The 21,724-nt window shown below is 36.6% G+C and overlaps 1 protein-coding gene across 8 annotated transcripts in view; it reads left to right on the forward strand.

Annotated features, from left to right (window-relative positions):
* BBOX1 (gamma-butyrobetaine hydroxylase 1) overlaps positions 1-21,724 on the forward strand; it is a 77,829-nt gene that overhangs the window by 39,288 nt on the left and 16,817 nt on the right. For all 8 annotated transcript variants that reach the window (XM_029207453.1, XM_029207455.1, XM_029207456.1 and 5 more), the window contains 2 exons: positions 13,426-13,531; positions 18,569-18,765. In XM_029207453.1, coding sequence (XP_029063286.1) covers positions 13,426-13,531; positions 18,569-18,765 — 303 coding nt within the window. The remainder of the gene's footprint in view (positions 1-13,425; positions 13,532-18,568; positions 18,766-21,724) is intronic.

The raw sequence follows: 21,724 nt of genomic DNA on the forward strand, positions 1-21,724 counted from the left end.
CACAAAGCACCAAGCTAATCTCCCACTGTTATGCTGCTGCTCCCCACTAACTATTTTACATTTTCCAGTGTATATATGTCCATGTCACTCTCACTTCATCCTAGTTTACCCTTCCCCCTCCCCGTGTCCTCAAGGCCATTCTCTACATCTGTGTCTTTATTTGTGTCCTGCGTCTAGGTTCTTCAGAACCATTTATTTTTATAATCCATATATATGTGTTAGCATACAGTATTTATTTTTCTCTTTCTGACTTACTTCACTCTGTATGACAGACTCTAGGTCCATCCACCTCACTACAAATAACTCAGCTTTGTTTCTATTTATGGCCGAGTAATATTCCATTGTATATATGTGCATCTTCTTTATCCATTCATCTATCGATGGACATGAAGGTTGTTTCCATGTCCTGGCTACTGTAAATAGTGCTGCAATGAACATTGCGATACATGACTCTTTTTGAATTATGGTTTTCTCAGGGTATATACCCAGTAATGGGATTGCTGGGTTGTATGGTAGTTCTATTTTTAGTTTTTTAAGGAACCTCCATACTGTTCTGCATAGTGGCTGTATCAGTTTACATTCCCACCAACAGTGCAGCAGGGTTCCCTTTTCTCCACACCCTCTCCAGCATTTATTGTTTATAGACATTTTGAGGATGGCCATCCTGACTGGTATGAGGTGATACCTCATTGTAGTTTTAATTTGCATTTTTCTAATTATTAGTGGTGTTGAGCATCTTTTCATGTGTTTGTTGGCAATCTGTATATCTTCTTGACAGAAATGTTTATTTAGGTCTTCTGCCCATTTTAGGATTGCGTTGTTGGTTTGTTTGATATTGAGCTGCATGAGCTGCCTATATATTTTGGAGACTAATCCTTTGTCAGTTCCTTCGTTTGCAAATATTTTCTCCCATTCTGAGGGTTGTCTTTTCATCTTGTTTATGGTATCCTTTGCTGTGCAAAAGCTTTTACGTTTCATTAGGTCCCATTTCTTTATTTTTGCTTTTATTTCCATTACTCTAGGAGGTGGCTCAAAAAGGATCTTGTTGTGATTTATGTCATAGAGTGTGCTGCCTATGTTTTCCTCTAAGAGGCTGATAGTGTCTGGCCTTACATTTAGGTCTTTAATAAATTTTGAGTTTATTTTTGTGTATGGTGTTAAAGAGTGTTCTAATTTCATTCTTTTACATGTAGCTGTCCAATTTTTCCAGCACCACTTATTGAAGAGGCTGTCTTTTCTCCATTGTATACTCTTGCCTCCCTTATCTAAGATAAGGTGACCATATGTGTGTGGGTTTATCCCTGGGCTTTCTATCCTGTTCCATTGATCTATACTTCTGTTTTTGTGCCAGTACTGTACTGTATTGATTACTGTAGCTTTGTAGTATACTCTAAAGTCTGGGAGCCTGATTCCTCCAGCTCCATTTTTCTTTCTCAAAGTTGCTTTAGCTATTCAGGATCTTTTGTGTTTCCATACAAACTGTAAAATTTTTTGTTCTAGCTCTGTGAAAAATGCCATTGGTAGTTTGATAGGGATTGCATTGACTCTGTAGATTGCTTTGAGTAGTATAGTCATTTTCACATTGTTGATTTTTCCAATCCAAGAACATGGTATATCTCTCCATCTGTTTGTGTTATCTTTGATTTCTTTCATCAGTGTCTTATAGCTTTCAGAGTACAGGTCTTTTACCTCCTTAGGTAGGTTTATTCCTAGGTATTTTGTTCTTTTTGTTGCAATGGTAAATAGCAGTGTTTCCTTAATTTCTCTTTCAGAATTTTCAGCATTAGTGTTTAGGAATGGAAGAGAGTTCTGTGCATTAATTTTGTATCCTGCTACTTTACCAAATTCATTGAGTAGCTCTAGTAGTTCTCTGGTAGCATTTTTAGGATTCTCTATGTATAGTATTATGTCATCTGCAAACAGTGACAGTTTTACTTCTTCTTTTCCAATTTGGATTCCTTTTATTTCTTTTTCTTCTCTGGTTGCTGTCGCTAAAACTTCCAAACCTATGTTGAATAATAATGGTGAGAGTGAGCAACCTTGTCTTGCTCCTGGTCTTAGTGGAAATGTTTTCAGTTTTTTACCATTAAGAACGATGTTGGCTGTGGGTTTGTCATATATGGTCTTTATTATGTTGAGGTAAGTTCCCCTTATGCCTACTTTCTGGAGGGTTTTTATCATAAATGGGTGTTGAACTTTGTCAAAAGCTTTTTCTACATCTATTGAGAAGATCATATGGTTTTTATCCTTCAATTTGTTAATATGGTTTATCACATTGATTGATTTGTGTATATTGAAGAATTCTTGCATTCCTGGGATATACCCCACTTGATTATGTTGTATGATCCTTTTAATGGGTTGTTGGATTCTCTTTGCTAGTATTTTGTGGAGGATTTTAGCAACTATATTCATCAGTGATATTGGTCTGTAGTTTTCTTTTTTTGTGACATCTTTGTCTGGTTTTGGTATCGGGGTGATTGTGGCCTCGTAGAATGAGTTTGGGAGTGTTCCTCCCTCTGCTATATTTTGGAAGAGTTTGAGAAGGATAGGTGTTACCTCTTCTCTAAATGTTTGATAGAATTCGCCGGTGCAGTCTCTGGTCCTGGGCTTTTGTTTGTTGGAAGATTTTTAATCACAGTTTCAATTTCAGTGCTTGTGATTCGTCTGTTTATATTTTCTATTTCTTCTGGGTTCAGTCTCAGAAGGTTGTGTTTTTCTGAGAATTTGTCCATTTCTTCCAGGCTGTCCATTTTATTGGCATATCATTGCTTGTAGTAATCTCTCATGATTCTTTGTATTTCTGCAGTGTCAGTTGTTGTTTCACCTTTTTCATATCTAATTCTATTGATTTGAGTCTTCTCCCTTTTTTTGTTGATAAGTCTGGCTAATGGTTTATCAATTTCATTTATCTTCTTAAAGAACTAGCTTTTAGTTTTATTGATCTTTAGTATGGTTTCCTTCATTTCTTTTTCATTTATTTCGATCTGATCTTTATGATTTCTTTCCTTCTGCTACTTTGGATTTTTTCTGTTCTTTCTCTAATTGCTTTAGGTGTAAGTTTAGGTTGTTTATTTGAGGTGTTTCTTCTTTCTTTAGGTAAGATTTTATTGCTATAAACTTCCCTCTTAGACTGCTTTTGCAGCATCCCATGGGTTTTGTGTCATCATGTTTTCATTGTCATTTGTTTCTAGGTATTTTTTGATTTCCTCTTTGATTTCTTCAGTGATTTCTTGGTTATTTAGTAACATATTTTTTAGCTTCTGTGTGTGTATTTTTTCCTCTAATTGATAGCTAATCTTATAGTGTTGTGGTCAGAAAAGACACTTGATACGATTTCAATTTTCTTAAGTTTACCAAGGCTTGATTTGTGACCCAAGATATGATCTATCCTGGAGAATGTTCCATGAGCACTTGAGAAGAAAGTTTATTCTGTTGTTTTGGGATGGAATGTCTTATAAATATCAATTAAGTGCATCTTGTTTAATGTGTCATTTAAAGCTTGTGTTTCCTTATTTATTTTCATTTTGAATGATCTGTCCATTGGTGAACGTGGGGTGTTAAAGTCCCCTACTCTTATTGTGTTACTGTAGATTTCCCCTTTTATGGCTGTTAACATTTGCCTTATGTAGTGAGGTGCTCCTATGTTGGGTGCATAAATATTTACAATTGTTATATCTTCTTCTTGGATTAATCCCTTGATCATTATGTAGTGTCCTTCTTTGTCTCTTGTAATACTCTTTCTTTTCAGGTAGACTGCCTATTTCCTCTTCATTTGTTTGGTCTGGTGGGTTTTTACCTTGCTCCTTCATCTGCTATTTGTTTCTCTGTCTTCTCATTTTGCTTAACTTACTGTGTTTGGGGTCTACTTTTGGCAGGTTGCAGGTTTGTAGTTCCCATTGTTTTTGGTGTCTGCCCTCAGTGGGTAAGGTTGGTTCAGTGGGTTGTGTAGGCTTCCTGGTGGAGGGGACTAGTTAGTGCCTGTGTTCTGGTGAATGAGGCTGGATCTTGTCTTTCTGGTGGGCAGGACTGTGCCCAGTGGTGTGTTTTGTGGTGTCTGTGAACTTAGTATGATTTTAGGCAGCTTCTCTGCTAATGGGTCAGGTTGTGTTCCTGTCTTGCTAGTTGTTTGGCATGTGGTGTCCAGCACTGTAGCTTGCTGATGGTTGATTGGAGCTGGGTCTTAGCGTCGAGACAGAGATCTCTGGGAGAGCTCTTGCCAATTGATATTACATGGGGCTGGGAGGTATCTGGTGGTCCAATGTCCTGGAGTCTGCTCTTCCACCTCAGAGGTTCAGACCTGACACCTGGCTGGAGCACCAAGACCCTCTCAGCCACAGGGCTCAGAACAAAAGTGAGGGAAAAAAAGAAAGAAAAAATAATAAAATAAAGTTATTAAAATTAAAAATTATATAATTAAAATTGTAAAAATGAAAAAGTAAGTTTAAAAAGAGAGCAACCAAACCAATAAACAAATCCACCAATGATAACAAGTGCTAGAAACTATACTAAAAGAAACAGACAGACATAACCTTAGGACAAATGGTAAAAGCAAACCTACACAGACAAAATCATACAAAGAAGCATACGGATACACATTCACAAAAAGAGAAAAAGGAAAAATATATACATATATATATATATATATATATATATATGTATATAAAAGGAAGAGAGCAACCAAATCAATAAATAAATCTACCCATGATAATAAGCTCTAAATACTAAGCTAAGATAAACATAAAACCAGAAACAAATTAGATGCAGAAAGCAAACCCCAAGTCTACAGTTGCTCCCAAAGTCCACCACCTCAATTTTGGGATGATTTGTTGTCTGTTCAGGTATTCCACAGATGCAGGGTACCTCAAGTTGATTGTAGAGATTTAATCCCCTGCTTCTGAGGCTGCTGGGAGAGATTTCCCTCTCTCTTCTTTGTTCGCACAGCTCTGGAAGTTCAGCTTTGGATTTGGCCCTGCCTCTGCATGTAGGTCGCCCTCTGGCATCTCTTCTTCGCCCAGACAGGGGGAGGTTAAAGGAGCACCTGATTTGGGGGCTCTGGCTTACTCAGGCCAGTGGGGAGGGAAGGGTACAGAATGCGGGGCGAGCCTGCGGCAGCAGAGGCCAACATGATATTGCAACAGCGTGAGGTGCGCTGTGTGTTCTCCTGGGGAAGTTGTCCCTGAATCATGGGACCCTGGCAGTGGTGGGCTGCACAGGCTCCCAGGTGGGGAGGTGTGCATAGTGACCTGTGCTTGCACACAGGATTCTTGGTGGCTGCAGTAGCAACCTTCGCTTTTCATGCCTGTCTCTGGTGTCCGCGCTGATAGCAGCATCTCGCACCCATCCCTGGAGCTCGTTTAGGCAGTGCTCTGCCTTCTGTGGGCACTCGGGGAAGGAATGCCCTCACATCACACACCCCAAAACAATGGTCTCTTGACCCTTAGGCGGTTCCAGACGTTTTCTCGGACGCCCTCCCAGCTAGCTGTGGCGCACGAGCCCCCTTCAGGCTGTGTTCACACAGCCAACCCCAGTCCTCTCCCTGGGATCTGACCTCCAAAGCCCGAACCTCAGCTCCCAGCCCCTGCCCACGCCGGCGGGTGAGCAGACAAGCCTCTCGGGCTGGTGAGTGCTGGTCAGCACCGATCCTCTGTGCAGGAATCTCTCCGCTTTGCCCTCTGCACCCCCGTTGCTGTGCTCTCCTCCATGGCTCTGAAGCTTCCCTCCCACCCACCCCGTCTCTGCCAGTGAAGGGGCTTCCTAGTGTGTAGAAACTTTTCTTCCTTCATAGCTCCCTCCCAGATGTGCAGGTCCCGTCCCTATTCTTTTGTGTCTGTTTTTTCTTTTTTTCTTTTGCCCCACCCAGGTACGTGGGGAGTTTCTTGCCTTTGGGGAAGTCTGAGGTCTTTTGCCAGCGTTCAGTAGGTGTTCTGTAGGAGCTGTTCCACGTGTAGATGTATTTTTGGAGGGGAAGGTGATCACATCTTACTCCTCAGGCCACCTTGAAGGTCCCCTATCTCTTTCTTTTTTTTTTTTTTTTTTGACATTTAAATTTTCCTCCCTTTCATCCTGTAGTCATCCAAAGGCATTATTTGTTATGCTTATTTGATCTTGTATTTCTTCTAATTTAGTCTTCATTTTCTAATTATTTTTAATTTTTTTTTCTTTTCTGAGTATGTCATCCCATTTTTGAGTTTCTGCTTCTTATGTAAGTTATTCTTTCATATATTGTGCCAAAGTCTTCTGGATTCATTAGAAGTAGCTATAAGTAGAAAATAGAAGTTAGAAACAGAAAAAAATATATTTTTCATCTTTTAGGGGCATATCCTTCTATCAATGATGTATTTTCTGTAGGTGTGCTATTTCACTATTTTTTCTTTCTCTTTTATAAATTAACTATGAGACTAAACCTTAATCATTTGTATGTTGCTTATCTTTATATAAAACGTGTTTTCTTAACTATTAAAGGGAGATGTGATTCAGAAACCTTTTATAAGTTATGTTTTTAAGCTATATTTCAAAATTACGGGCAATAACGTTCTAAGACCTCCCAGTCCTTCTCCTTTACTTTCATCTAGACCTTTTTCCTTTGTCCCTGTAATGCTCAACATAGGATCTTTTTCTCAGAAGGAAGCTTTATCATGGAAGGGAATTTGGTAAGATTTTAGAGTTCATGGTGCTCAGACTATTCCAACTCCTTACTATAGACCTCTTGTATTCAGCTATAGTGGAATGTCAAAATCCTCTCCCAGCTTTAATTACCATTCTCAAGTTGCCCTACTGCACTTTCCAGTGAATATCTGTCAGTAATTTGGGAATTTTTCAGGTCCATCAGATATCTAGTTGCTTCCCTCTGCTTCTTCCTACACAGTTGCTTTGGAAGGCCCATCTCTATACTCACTCATTTTGGGGGTTCATGGAAATATCTTGTCACCTAATTTTGATTAGATATTGTCACTGAGTTTTGGGGTTTGTACACTAGATGTCTTGCAGAGAGAATTCAGAGAGATTAAAAACTTTGTCACCACCAACATTCCAGAATCCTCCTTGTTTACTTCATATCTTTATGTTTTATGGAGCTGTTCAGTTCCCTGCTGTAATGAGATTTTTTTTTTTTTGTAAGACTTTACAGGACTATAGGGAAGCAGAAATTTGAAGAGAAGTCAAGAATAGCCATTGAGCAAATCTTCCTTGCTCATCTCTCACATCCTCTGATAGATCATATTCTTTCCCTCCACTAGGCCTTCTCACAAGCTATTTTTTTCTGCCTGCAATGCCCTTTAGCCTTCTAAGTAAATCCTACTCAGTCTTCAGGTCCCCACCTGACTGTCACTTCTTTACTCTCATAACACCTTGTACGTTAGCTTTGGAAGATAAATCACACTAATATGTCTTCTGCATAGACTGTAAGCTCCATGAAGTGCAAGTACCGTGACTATTCTATTCACTTCTGCATCCTCAGTTCCTGGCCCGTTGTATGTGTCTAATAAATGATAATGGAAAAATAAATATCTGGATGTCTGATGAGTGACTGCATCTAGCAAGTCACATGTGGAAGCATCACAACTATAGTTAGAAATAATAAGCAATATGTATTCCTTTAGATGGTTAACTATAAATTCTTTTGATTTATTTTAGCTAGGAGAGCATTTTCCATGTTAAAACTTAAAAAATAAAAATAAGATATGAACATTATGTTTTTGATACAATGGGATAAGTAATGATGTTCAAAAAAGGCATTCTTTCTTATATCTGACAATAAGAGTTTGCAGCAGGTCAACATTGGAGGTTGTAGCTGCTGGGGACAATAAATCCAGGTTGCAGGTTTAGAACATCTTTTCATATAAATAGTACTTCAAAAAAGAAAAAGATTGCAAATAAATTCAGCATGATTTTCCAAGTGTGAGCCACTAACCAAAAGAGTATAAAATCTATCACCCAGGTTATAAAGAAAAAATCTAGTGAAAACAAAATTTCAGCATTCCATAAATACTGAAGGATTCAAATTTGTCACAAATCACTATTAATATCATGAAATGCCATGGTATCTATGACTGGCCATCTAGATTAGGGTGAATCTAGTAAATTAGCATTCAAACCAATTCCATGAAATACAGTGCTACCTTAACATCATGATTTTAATGTACAGAAGATTTTGACAAAATTCTTGAATAGATGAGGAAAAATAGGGAAAGTTCTAATTAAATGTTGAGAATGACATGAATAGCTCAGTGAAAATACTTAGGCTTGTTTAATAACACCTTTGGCAAAAGCAGTATTATTTGTACAGTGACAATTACCTGCCCCAAGTACAATTACAAGCAAGTCTATACCATCAGATTTAGATGCTATACTGAGCCTGCTTCTTCCACTTTAGAACAATCTGGTCCTGTACCTCTATTGCATGACAGCTCCTGATAATCAGCTTGAGTTGTTTCCTTTCTTAGAACAACCTAAGAATATGTCACTAATAAGAGGTGCATGTAAGTACACCCTAATCTCACTAAGGCTCCACAAGCGGACTTTTTAAAAATCCTTTCTACACAGGCCAATGGATCATGCTTGCATTTATTTCTGCTATGTTTCATTGGAGATTTGGATTTGAGAAGGATAAGTGAAAGCTTAGAGTCATAGAAGCCTTCCTAGCATGACTCATTTCTATAAGGAGGTAGAAAGGTAAATCAAATGACATTTCTAAGATTTTTCCAGACTTATGCTATAACTATTAAGAGAAGGTTTTATGATTGGAACTGGCAAACTCCTTTCCTGGGATTTATCATTACGTGTGAGCATAGACTTTTAGGCTATACATCCCATACTGTGCCTAAGACACTTTAGGGCTATAAAATGTTTACCATCCCCTGCCAGTTAGCTCAGAGGGCTGGAGAACTGCTTTGAAGAAGCCAAGTCACAAGCCCCATCCCTGTAGAAACCAGTTAGTGTCAAAGAAAAGATCTGTTCCCTGCCTAAAGCTTGCACCTTGAATCTCAGCCAGCTCTTGGCCACAGCAAAACTCAGTTCATTTACCCTTGATCGTAGGAGGAACCAGGAAAGAGAATATAGATGGATCAAAGCAAAACCATCATCACTCTTGACAGAAAATCTAAATAAAGTCATTTCCTCCTGACAGTGTCAACAGCATCATCTTCTTAGAAGACATTATATATTTTATAATTTGATGAAATTACTCTTTTTGTATCCTAAATCCCTTCCTATATGTAGATTATTCTTGGAATGCTGATGTTGACAATAGTCTGAATCTGTATTATATATGGACCATGGAGTGACATGAACTTCATAGCAAACATGTATTTCTTGGCTATAGTCACAACAATATAATGGATTGCCTGACTCATACTTGAGTTGCAGCAGGCTATACATACCCTTTTCTCCTTTCGCTAGGTCTCTTTCCAGTTCATGCCCACATATGGATGGCTCTTTAATTTTAATGAAAGTTATACCAGGCTTTCCACCCTAAATTTAAGTGAGAAAAAAAAAAAAACAGAGCAAAATAGCTAGTTTCATTCTCAGTCCCAGAGAATGGGGAAGAAGCCCAACCTTTTCATTTCAGATTCCTCTGCCTCAAATACATCTCTCAGATATTCACATTTCTCCTTCCCTTACTTAATTCAGGTTTCTATGAAAAATTTCAGCTCTTTCTAGAGTACTTCCCAAACCATCATTTCCACCATGATGTTCTCCTGGCCCCAAACCTTATCTCCTTGCCTTGCTTTATTTTCTTTATAGCACTTATCTCTATCTGATATTAGATTTGGTGATTGCTTGTTTGTCCTTTTTGTTCCCTACTATATGAACTAATGCTAAAACAATACCTGGAATAGAATAGGTTTTTTCAATATATATTTATTGAAAATGACTTAATATGAACATAAATTAACAAATAGACATTATAACAGCAATAAAATGGCATGCATGTATAGTGACATATTTTCAAATCAGCTTTGGTTTATTTTGAGACACAGCTTCCTTCCAATTACCCATTGTTTCAATCTTCCAAGGAAAAGCCTTACAAAATCTGAATAACGGTTGCTTCTCTTGCCACAGAGTTGCAAGTAATCTCTAGTTATTTTTTAATTAACTTTTTATAACGTTTAAGTCAAGCTGTTCTTTGGTAATAGAGGTAAAATTGACATAACATAAAACTAACCATTTTAACATGTGCATTTCTCTGTCATTTAGTACATTGGCAATGTTGTGAAACCATTACCTCTATTTAATTTTAATCCATTTTCATCAATGATGTTACTTTTTAAAAAACTTATTATTCATCTTGGAGTGGTAGAAAACTAACCCATTACATAGCAAAATGGTAAATAAAGGAAAGAATCAAGCATTTATCTCATCATCCCTATTTAAGCTATTATATGGGGTAAACAAACAGTAGATGAGGGAAAATGAATCTTTTTAAAAGTATTCCAACTGATAAATAAAAAAGAAATTATTAATTTGGTATTTCACTATTTGGAATCCCCAGTGAATTAGTGGGTCTAGCTATTGAGCACGAGCAACAAATATCACAAAAAGAAAGACATCTAGATATTCTGTGCCTTGTAATAAAAGAACACAATCACATGTACAGTTTTGTCAAATAGAGAAGAGAGAGTCTACCCAAGCCTCTGCGTTTAGCTGCCAATTTTCCAGAAACACAGAGGACAGGGAACATGTTGAACTACACCATGAGTATAAAATCTGCAAGGTCCAGGCTGTGAGGAACTCTATAAGGCAAATTCACTACCTTCTTCAAATAATAAATTGTAAGAAGTATAGGCTGGAAGAGAAACATATAGATTAAGAGACTTAAAAGACATAACAATTGTTTTTAATGGGCAAGATTAAACCTAGTGTCTTAGGATACATGTTCAGGGAATAAAAATGTAAAGAAATGCAAAGAAATCATAAATATAGAAGTCACAGTCATGGTTATTCTAGAGAAGAGAGAAAGGATGGTGACTGGGACAGGGCATATGTTTGAGCTTAAAGTTCTGTTTCTTGATCTGAGTGAAGTTACAAGAGTGTAATTAAAACTTCATTAAGTTCTCCCTAAGATCAGGAATAAGACAGAATGCTGTTTTTTACCACTTATATTCAACATTGTACTAGAAGTTTCGACAAGAGCAATTAGGCAAAAAATAGAAATAAAGGCATCCAAATGATAAAGGAAGAAGTAAATCTATCTCTCTTCCCAGATGGCATGATCCTGTATGTAAAAAACCCAAAAGAATGCACAAAAAAGTTACTGGAGCTAATAAATGAATGCAACAAAGTTTGAGGATACAAGATCCATGCAGAAAAGTCAGTTGTTTTATGTATATCAGCAACGAACAGTCTGAAAAGGAAATTAAGAAAACAATTCCATTTACAATAGCATCTAGAAGAATAAAATACCTATGAATAAATTTAACCAAGGAGGTGAAAGACTTGTTAAATGAAAACTACAAAATGTTGCTGAATGAAATTAAAGATCTAATAAATGGAAGGACATCCTATATTCATGAATTATAAGACATAATATAGTTAAAGATATCAATACTAACCAAAGTGGGCTACAGAGTCAATGCAGCCCTTGCCAAAATTCCAATAGCCTTTTGGCATAAATGGAAAACCCAATCCTCAAATTGATAGGAAATTGAAAGGGGTTCTGAATAGCCAAAACAATATTAAAAAGAATAAACTTGGAGGACTTACCCTTCCTGATTTTAAAACTTACTACAAATCAACAGTAATCAAAATATTGTGGTACTGGGATAAGGATAGACATATAGACTAATGGAATATAAGTGAAAGTGCAGAAATAAACCCGTATATCTATAGCTGATTGATTTTTAACAAGGGTGCTGAAACCATTCAATGGGGAAAGAATACTCTCTTCAACAAATGGTACTAGGACAACTGTATACCCACATGCAAAAGAATGAACTGGGACCTCTTACTCACACCACTTATAAAAAAATAATTCCAAGTGGATCAATTATAGAGCTAAAATCATTAAATTCTTAAGAGAAAACATAGGGGTAAATATTCATGACCTTGAATTAGGCAGTGGATTCATACATATAACACCAAAAACAGCAACAAATATAAATTAATAGGACTTCATCAAAATTAAAAACTTTGAACATCAAAGGACATTCCAAGAAAATGAAAAGACAACCTACAGAAGAGGCAAAAATATTTGCAAATCATGTATCTAAGGATCTAGTATCTCAGATATATAAAGAACTCTTACAACTTAACAAAAAAAAGAGACAATTTTAAAATGGGAAAAATACTTGAATACATTTCTTTAAAGTAGATATACAAATGCCCAACAAGCACAAATGCTCAACATCTTTAGTCATTAGGATGTCACAAATCAAACCCACAAGCTACCACTTCACACCGACTAAGATGGCTATAAATAATTTTAAAAAAACAACAGACAACAAGTGTAGTGAGGATGTGGAGAAATTGGAACCCTCACACATTGCTGGTGAGAATGTAAAATGGCTCAGCTGTTGTGGCAAACAATTTGGTGTTTCCTCAAAAAGTTAAAGATATAATTATGACATAATCCCATAATTCCACTCCTAAGTATTACCCCCCAAAAAAAATTTGAGAACAGTTATTCAAATAAATGCATGTTCTTGAACATGTTCACATGTTCAAACCAGCAATATTCACAATAACCAAAGAGTAGCAACAGTGCAAATGTCCATCAAATGATGAATGGATAGAAACATTGTGGTATATCCATACAATAGGACATTATTCAACCATAAAAGAGAATGAAGTACTGATACATGCTACAACATGGATGAATCTCAAAAATATTATGTTAAGTCAAAGAAGCCAGACACAAGAAGTCACATATTGTATGATTCTATTTACATTAAATAGCCAAAAGAGGTAAATCCATAGAGATAGAAAGATAGAGATAGATTGTTGTTTGCCAGAGACTGGAAAGAGGACAGAATGGGAAGAAACTGCTTAATGGGTAAGAGGTTTTAGTTTGGAGTGATGGAAGTGTTTGGAAACTAGATAGAAAGAGGTGTTGGTTACCAACATTGTAAATGTTCTAAATGCTTCTGAAGTGTTCACTTTAAAGTGGTTCATTTTATGTTCTGTAAATTTTGCCTCAATGAATCATTTTTTCAACTGCATTAAGCTACTAAAAAACATAACCTACACCCATATACACCTCTTTATAAATTTTGCACTCTTTTTTGGAGAGGAGAAGAGAAATGAGGAGATGCTGATTCTGAAACGGTTACTTTGCACAAAGAAAGGTCAGACTCTTTTCCTGACTCATAGTCATTATGGTAATTATTTCATAAAATGAAGTTTCCATTTGCCCCATGTCTGAAGTTCATTCTAACACATTTCCTCTGACTTAGTGACAGCCTGTTTAAACACGTTTCTTGTATTTTACAGCCACACTTGGCAAGTGCAAGACAAAATCGACGCAAACAATGTGGCTTACACAACTGGGAAGCTAAGCTTTCACACTGATTATCCAGCCCTCCATCATCCACCTGGGGTAAGGTGAGCCTCAACATATTTTCCACAAGGCAGGCCAAGGACTAATATCCTCCTACATTTTGAGCCTAGAAGATTATATGTTTCACTAGCTAATTTGTCTTATGTAGATCTTTCTCCAAACACAATCCAAACTCAGAAAATCTCTGTACTTAAATCCTGAATAGCCTCATATTCCCAAGGAATAGAAGATTTTCATGTTTTTTTGTTTTGTTTTGTTTTGTTTTAACATTTCTTCATTTCTCCCTGGAAATAACTATTGGCATTTGTTGCTTTGCCAAGACATTTTACCACAGTGGTACATCTTGAGGTCTTTTTGAATATTTACCATTCCCAAGAGAGTTAAAAGAGAAAATAAAACCAGGGAACACAATGTAGAGTTTTTCCCACAAAGTCACATGGCCACCATTCATATCAGTTAGCTATTGCTGCAAAAAAAACCCAAAAAACAAAACAAAAAAAAACCCACTCCATAACTTCACAGCTTAAAAGAACAGCCATTTACTTAGCTCATGTCTTTACAATTTGGGCTATGTTCAGCTGGGTAGTTCTGCAGTTGCTGAGTCTGCTAGGGACTGGTTGACCTAAGTGGTAGCTGAGATGACTTGCCCCTGCTCCATTTGATCTGTCATCCTCTCCCCTCAGTCAGCAGAATGTCATCTCTGCCATGTTTTATTGGTCAAAGCAGGTCATAAGTTTAGCCCAGATTCAAGGGGTGAGGAAATAGAGGCCACCTTTTATGGGAGAAGCTGCAAAGATGTACTACAAAGGAGTATGAATACAAGAAGCAGAATAACCCTGTCTGGTTGTGGAAATCATCTACTCTCCCAGCTATCAGATACTTCATTGAGCAGGAAGATGTTCACCATGGAACCACAAATCCTCCAGATTTTCTGGAAGCCTCCTCTTCCACTACATTGTTACAAAATTACCATTTTACTAAACCAGCTACGTTTTTACAAAAGCATCATTTTGTTAAACAAAGAAATAAATGGTCAGGAAACTACCTTTGAAAAGATATTTTGTTCCTATTTTTAGAGCTAAATGAGACTAAATGAAATAGCCACACAGAAATTTATATCTTCAACAGTAAATGGAAATTTGGGGCAGTTCTCTAGCTAATGAAGGTGAAATGAGGGAAAATCAAAATTCCTGTGTTTTTCATCATATTGACTGGACACATTTTCCCTGTGCCTTTGTTACCCATTGTCCTCAGTATTAACTAAGCTAGTCTAGTATTTGACTTCACATATTTTATTTTGTTGATTGTAAAACACCACATGATTTCTCTGAACTAAATGACGACAGTGAAATGACCCACAATAGTCACCTTTTTGGGTAGGGATTGAGGGGAAGGCACACAATGTGATTTGTTTTAAATGTGGTCCAGAAATTTTCTAAAACCCTGAGGGTTAAAAGCCAAACTAATCAGCTCAGTTCATCTGCCAAAGACAGGTTGGAGAAGTTAAATGGATTAAAGTTTTAAAAATTAGACTAGAAAACTAGATTCTATTTGAATTTTTAAATTATCTGCTTTTTATGAGTTTATGTTTGTTTCTGGGTTAAAATTGAAAGCCTATGGAAAAGTGATTAAATGACTTCATAAATGTCCCTGAAGTATAAGGCTTGACATTTTCATAGCATTTTATATTTTTTTCTGCGTTTTATATTCTTTCAAAGCATTTTTACTTATATTGCTTTATTTGATGCCTCTTAGAATTCCTTTAAGGTAGACAGGAGACATCATGTCTTTTTATGGTAAATGATGAAATGGTACCCAGCATGGTTAAATACTTTCACAGGGTGACATCTGATTAATAGGGAACTTGAACTTGAAACCAGGCCTCCATCAAGTTTTTTCACCACACCATAGGGATCTTGAGTTGGACTTTCTAATTACCATAATTTCTATAAAATGTTGATTATTTATAGACATTGTCATATATTACAAACTCTTGAAATACAGGAATTGAATCATACTTCCAAAAATTTCAAGACTTAACCCAGCACCTTGCATGTAATAGAGACTTAATAAATATGCCAAAAAGAGGTTTAAAAATGCCACAAAATTGTACCAATCTCTACCAGCAAGTGCAATATCCAAATCTAAGTGATCTGATTGGAGATTTTTAAATAAAAAATGATTCCTGAAATGTCTAGATTCTGGTAAAATAATGAATAAAATGTAGCCACCTGCTTGTGCTATTGTTTAAATTTCCATTTTGAATTATTCAGGGATTAAACCAAAGTTTGAGCTCTTTTATAACAAATAAAATAAATCAGTGCTCTTTTCAGTACAGATGAAATGATCTGGATAATGAGTTACCTGTTAAGAGTTCAGTTTGATCAATTTCAATCACGTGGGGGAGGATAAGGAGACATCTTTAATGAAACACAGATGTTGCTTCCTTCACTGTCTTTGTCTGGGCCAAAAGTCACATGCTGCCATAAAGTAACATTTAAAAAGAAAATATTTTTGGTTCTGAATGACTTACATGACATCAAATTTGGTTTTATACACATCAGGCGTGTATTTACCTTTTGAATTCATGATGAAAGTGTTGTCTGGCTCCATCGTTTTTTTTCTTTCATAAGATGGCATTAAAATGTAAATGTACAAAAGAAGATTATTAGTTGGCCTTGCCACATGTAAAAGACATCAGCTGACCTTTTTTTTTAAGATTTGTATTTGCAATATTCTGTGACTTCATTATGGCAGAGTATAAAAGGATTTAAAGAACACTCAGATTCTCCCAAAGACAAAGTTATGCTATTGCTTTGCCTTCTTGGAGTTTGGAAGACTTGAGTTTGATATTTCCATTTCATCTTCTTTTTAATCATGCTGTTTCACCCCTCATTACCCTGGCGATGAGATAATTCTCTACAATGACTTGGTCAGCTTATGCACATATTTTTTCAAGCTTAAAAAAAATGGCATAAGTTTAAGGACTGAACCATTATTCATTTAGATCAGTTATCTATCTCCTAATAGCAGAAAATAAGGTATTATCAACCTGTAATGGAACGTTAAGTTTACAAAACACATAAACACACACACCACATAATACCAAATTAGTAAGAGTACTATAAAGGGACTTCTCCTATTACAGGAAAGGAACTCGCTGTATGAGGACTTTGAAGCAAATAGGCTGAGGTTTGAACATTAGCTTTGCCATGTATTAGCAGAGTTCTTACCAGCTGGCCAGTGTTTACACCTGACTCTCAGTTTCTTCATCTATATAATGGAGATGAAATTATCGAATTCTAAGGACTGTTGTGAGGAATTAATAAATATGCATTATAACATCATAATTTAAGATCAAGTATGTATAAAATTTTAAATATTGAGAAATTTTGTGTGGACTTGGGAGGAGGCAGAATTTGTGTTCTAGATCTGCACTATCCAATATAGTAGTCCCTAGTCATCTATGATTGTTTACATTGTAATTTAAGCTAATTAAGTCACACTAACCACATTTCAAGTGCACAGTAGTTGTATAGGACTAGGGACTACTATATTGGGCAGCACAGAAGAACATTTCCATCAACACAGAAAGTTCTAATGGACAGCACTGCCCTAGCCATCTACAGAGATAACCAAGCCAAATAGATGTTTTCCCCCCTTATACTGATATCCCCCTAGTCTGAGTATTTGATCATATTCGCCTCTTCTTTTCTACAAGAACTGTCAGACACTGCCTTTTATTTTTATTTTATTCAGTAAAGAGGAAGTTTTAGTTTATAGTATTAGTTTCTTTAAGCTGAATAGTGTTAATTTCTTTAAGCAGAAAAATTACTGTCTAAATTTAGGTATTAAAAATTTAGGTATTCAGGGCTTCCCTGGTGGTGCAGTGGTTGAGAGTCCGCCTGCCGATGCAGGGGACAAGGGTTCGTGCCACGGTCTGGGAAGATCCCACATGCCACGGAGCGGCTGGGCCCGTGAGCCATGGCCGCTGAGTCTGCGTGTCCGGAGCCTGTGCTCCGCAACGGGAGAGGCCGCAACGGGAGAGGCCGCAACGGGAGAGGCCACAACAGTGAGAGGCCCACGTACCGCAAAAAAAAAAAAAAAAAAAAAAATTTAGGTATTCAAAATCACCCACCCATGCTGACTTACCAAAAAGAATCATATAACCGTGGAAAACAAATCAGCTCCATTCAGAAGAATATTGTTAAAATATTACTACATTTAGTTTTTCAAAATGAAATAATGTTAAACATTTTTCCCTAACTCTTAGTAAAAGTAACTAACATTCCTTTTGGTTTCTCATTCCCAGTGTACCTTGGGCTTATTCATCCTCATAGCCACATCCTTCCTCATTCCCTTATCATTATGCTTGAACTACTGCATTAGATTCTCAAGTAGTTACTCTCTCACTAGTTCTCCCCCTTAAAAAATGTATCTCTTGTCAACACCACTAGACTAATAATTTCCAACTCAGTCTTGACTACATTACTTCCATATTCAAAAGACTTTAACAATTCCCCTCTGTGCACAAGAAAGTCCAATATCTTTCATCTGACATTCCAGACTCTCCTGATGAAATCCTAGATTACCTTTCCAGCTGGATCTACTATTCCCAGTTGTGACCCTCTACCACAGCCAAACTTTTTGAGACCCAGTGAAGTATGCATTTTTGCATACCCATCAACACTACCACCTGATTAGCTCTTGCCATTCCGTTCTATGTATCCAAAATTTTATCCATCCTCCTTTGCCCATGTTAAATCCCACCTCCTCTGTAAAGTCAACACAGAGTGCTCACTCAAAAGATCACTGCTCTTATGATCTGTGCCTTTTGTTTACTAATGAACATTATATGCCTGTGCCCTTGTCTTCAACTGTAACAACGTTTGAACTATAAATTATTGATTACAAGCAACTTTTTCTCCCTAACCTCTTTCTCTGTTGTCACCAAAGAGACAGATATAAAAGGTTTGCTGATTTTAATTCAATTACCTTTATGAATCTTTCCTTAAAACTGTCAAAAATGTTAAGTGCATACCATTTTAAAACATAGTTCTCTGTTTCTTTTCATAGGTTCAGCTTCTGCACTGCATAAAGCAAACAGTCACTGGGGGTGATTCAGAAATTGTAGATGGATTTAACGTATGCCAAAAGCTCAAGGAAAAAAATCCTTGGGCATTCCAGATTCTGTCCTCCACCTTTGTGGACTTTACAGACATTGGAGTGGATTACTGCGATTTCTCCGTACAATCCAAACACAAAATTATAGAGTAAGTACTGTTTCTAAATTTGTCAGAGCAGTAAAACTGTTGACAGCAAATGCTTCATTAACCTAAAGCTTAAACAACAGAAAAATTCAGTTAACTCACGAACTTTAGTTTTTATTAACTGTTTACTCCAGTTCTTGAATGAAAGAGGAAAAAAGAACACTATCACCATTAAAAAATTCTTTATCAAATTCCCTATTCTTAATCAAGATAAGAAGAGTAACTAAGACTTCATGTATACTTCATTTTAAAAATATAAGTTCTACAGAGTTATAATCAGTGTGATTGTATGTTAATCAGGACCCTTTCAGAAGTGAAAAAAATATAACTCAAATTAGGTAGGTCCAGGAGTTTTAAAATATCATCTGATATTGATCTCTTTTTTTCCTTCACCTCTTAGCCAACATATCCTCTGTGTTGGCTTCATTTTCAAAGATAATCAATAGAAGCTCCAAGTTTTCATTGTTATTAGAGCTGGTAATCACAGCACACAGAAAACACTTACTTCGCAATAGCTAACACAAAGATGTAGATTCGCTGCTCAACATGTGTTCAAGTCTATACTGGAAGCAATCACCACGGCTAGGAAGTCAGAGAATTTTGACTGGCTGTCCCTGGATCACATGTTCACCTCTGGAGTAAGGTCAGGCTCACCCGAACTACAAGGGCTGAGAATGAAACAGTGACATCTCCCCAGACTGATGCCAAAAACTCATATGTTCCCTACACAGAATGTTTTGTGTGCTTTTTTCATTTAACATTATTTCACAATAATTTTTCAAGTATCTACAAGGACCACACATTTATTCTCTTATATGAGAATTATCCTACATTGCGTTTCTAGGACATGTTTTATTTAATCCAACCTCAGTTAATGAATGCTGGGGTGTTTTCCAATTTTATAACTGAGTTTGTATTCTTCTTTTAGGAGAAATAACCAAATAATATGAAAATAAACTCATTTAATAAATAATCAAATCCTCAGTATACTAACTCAGCTTTCTTATATACACATATGATCTTCATTTATTCATTCAACAAATATTTACTGAAGCCAGTCACTCTTCTTGGTGCTTGGGATACATCAGTGGACAAAACAAAGATTCCTGCCTTCATGTAGCTTACTTTCTAATAGGGGAGGGGAGAATCAGGAATTTTAAAATGGATGAGTAAATTGCAATGAATATTAAAACATTTTAAGTGCTTAAGAAAAAAGGAAAAGTAAGGCAGGATAGGGGAATCTGTAGAGCCAAAGACTTAGGGAGGATAAAATTTGTATCATTAAATAGTGTGTCAAGGATAAGCTTTACTGAGTAGGCGATATTTCAGCAAAAATTTAAAGGAGTGAGGGAGTTTTTCCAGAAGATGAGCAGCTACAGAAAAGTTCCTAGGATAACCCTAAGAAGATGCTGGGTGTGTCCAAGGGACAGCAATGAGGCCAATGGGGGGATAGTATTACAAAAGGAGGCCAGGTGGGGGTAAGTTTACATAGAGCCTTACTAGTCATTGTAATAATATTAGCTTTAATTCTTAGTGAAAAAAGGGCTTGCTGGAAGATTTTGACCAAAAGAGAGGCATCTATATTTATATAAAGTCATTTACATTTTAAGTGGATCACCATGGTTGCTGTGCTGAATATAGTGTACAAGAGCAAGGGCAGCAGCAGGAAGACCAGCTTGGAAGCTCCTACATGACCAGAGGTCAGAAATGAGGGTAACTTGAACATGAGTGGTCCAGGTGGCGATAGCAGCAGTATGGAGAAGGGTCTGCTTGGGGATATATTTTGCATATCGAAACAGCATATTTTCATGACAGATTGAATGATGGTGTGAGAGAAAGACACATGTCAAAAATAAATCCTAGTTCATAATAACATACCCTGAGAGGTAGGTCATTGAGGTGGGAAAAAGATAAAATAGCTCCTGAGATTCCCAGTTTTAACAGGACAGCTTTCACTGTTTAAAAGTTAACTTAGAGGGCAAACAGCAGAAGCAAGAAGAACTACAGTCCTGCAGCCTGTGAAACAAAAACCACATTCACAGAAAGATAGACCAAATGAAAAGGCAGATGATTATGTACCAGATGAAGGAACAAGGTAAAACCCCAGAAAAACAACTAAAGTAAGTGGAGATAAGCGAACTTCCAGAAGAAGAATTCAGAATAATGATAGTGAAGATGATCCAGGACCTCGGAAAAAGAATGGAGGCAAAGATCGAGAAGATGCAAGAAATGTTTAACAAAGACCTACAAGAATTAAAGAACAAAGACCTAGAAAAATTAAAGAACAAACAAACAGAGATGAACAATAAAATAACTGCAATGAAAAATACACTAGAAGGAATCAATAGCAGAATAACTGAGGCAGAACAACAGATAAGTGACCTGGAAGACAGAATTATGGAATCCACTGTCGCAAAACAGGAAAAAAAAAAAAAGAATGAAAAGAAATGAAGACACCATAAGGGACCTCTGGGACAACATTAAACACACCAACATTCACATTATAGGGGTTTCAGAAGGAGAACAGAGAGAGAAAGGACCTGAGAAAATATTTGAAGAGATTGTAGTCAATGACTTCCCTAACATGGGAAAGGAAATAGCCACCCAACTCCAGGAAGCGCAGAGTCTCAGGCAGGAAAACCCAAGGAGAAACACACTGAGATACATAGTAAACAAATTGACAAAAATTAAAGACAAAGGAAAATTATTAAATGCAAAAAGGGAAAAACGACAAATAACATACAAGGGAACTCCCATAAGGTTAACAGCTAATTTTTCAGCGGAAACTCTACAAGCCAGAAGGGAGTGGCACGATATATTTAAAGTGATGAAAGGAAAGAACGTACAACAAACATTACTCTATCCATCAAGGAACTCATTCAGATTCGATGGAGAAATCAAAAGCTTTACAGACAGGCAAAAGCTAAGAGAATTCAGCACCACCAAACCAGCTCTACAACAA

This window comes from Monodon monoceros, unplaced genomic scaffold, assembly GCF_005190385.1.
Source record: "Monodon monoceros isolate NGI ecotype Baffin Bay Population unplaced genomic scaffold, NGI_Narwhal_1 Super_Scaffold_7, whole genome shotgun sequence".
Taxonomy (NCBI): domain Eukaryota; kingdom Metazoa; phylum Chordata; class Mammalia; order Artiodactyla; family Monodontidae; genus Monodon; species Monodon monoceros.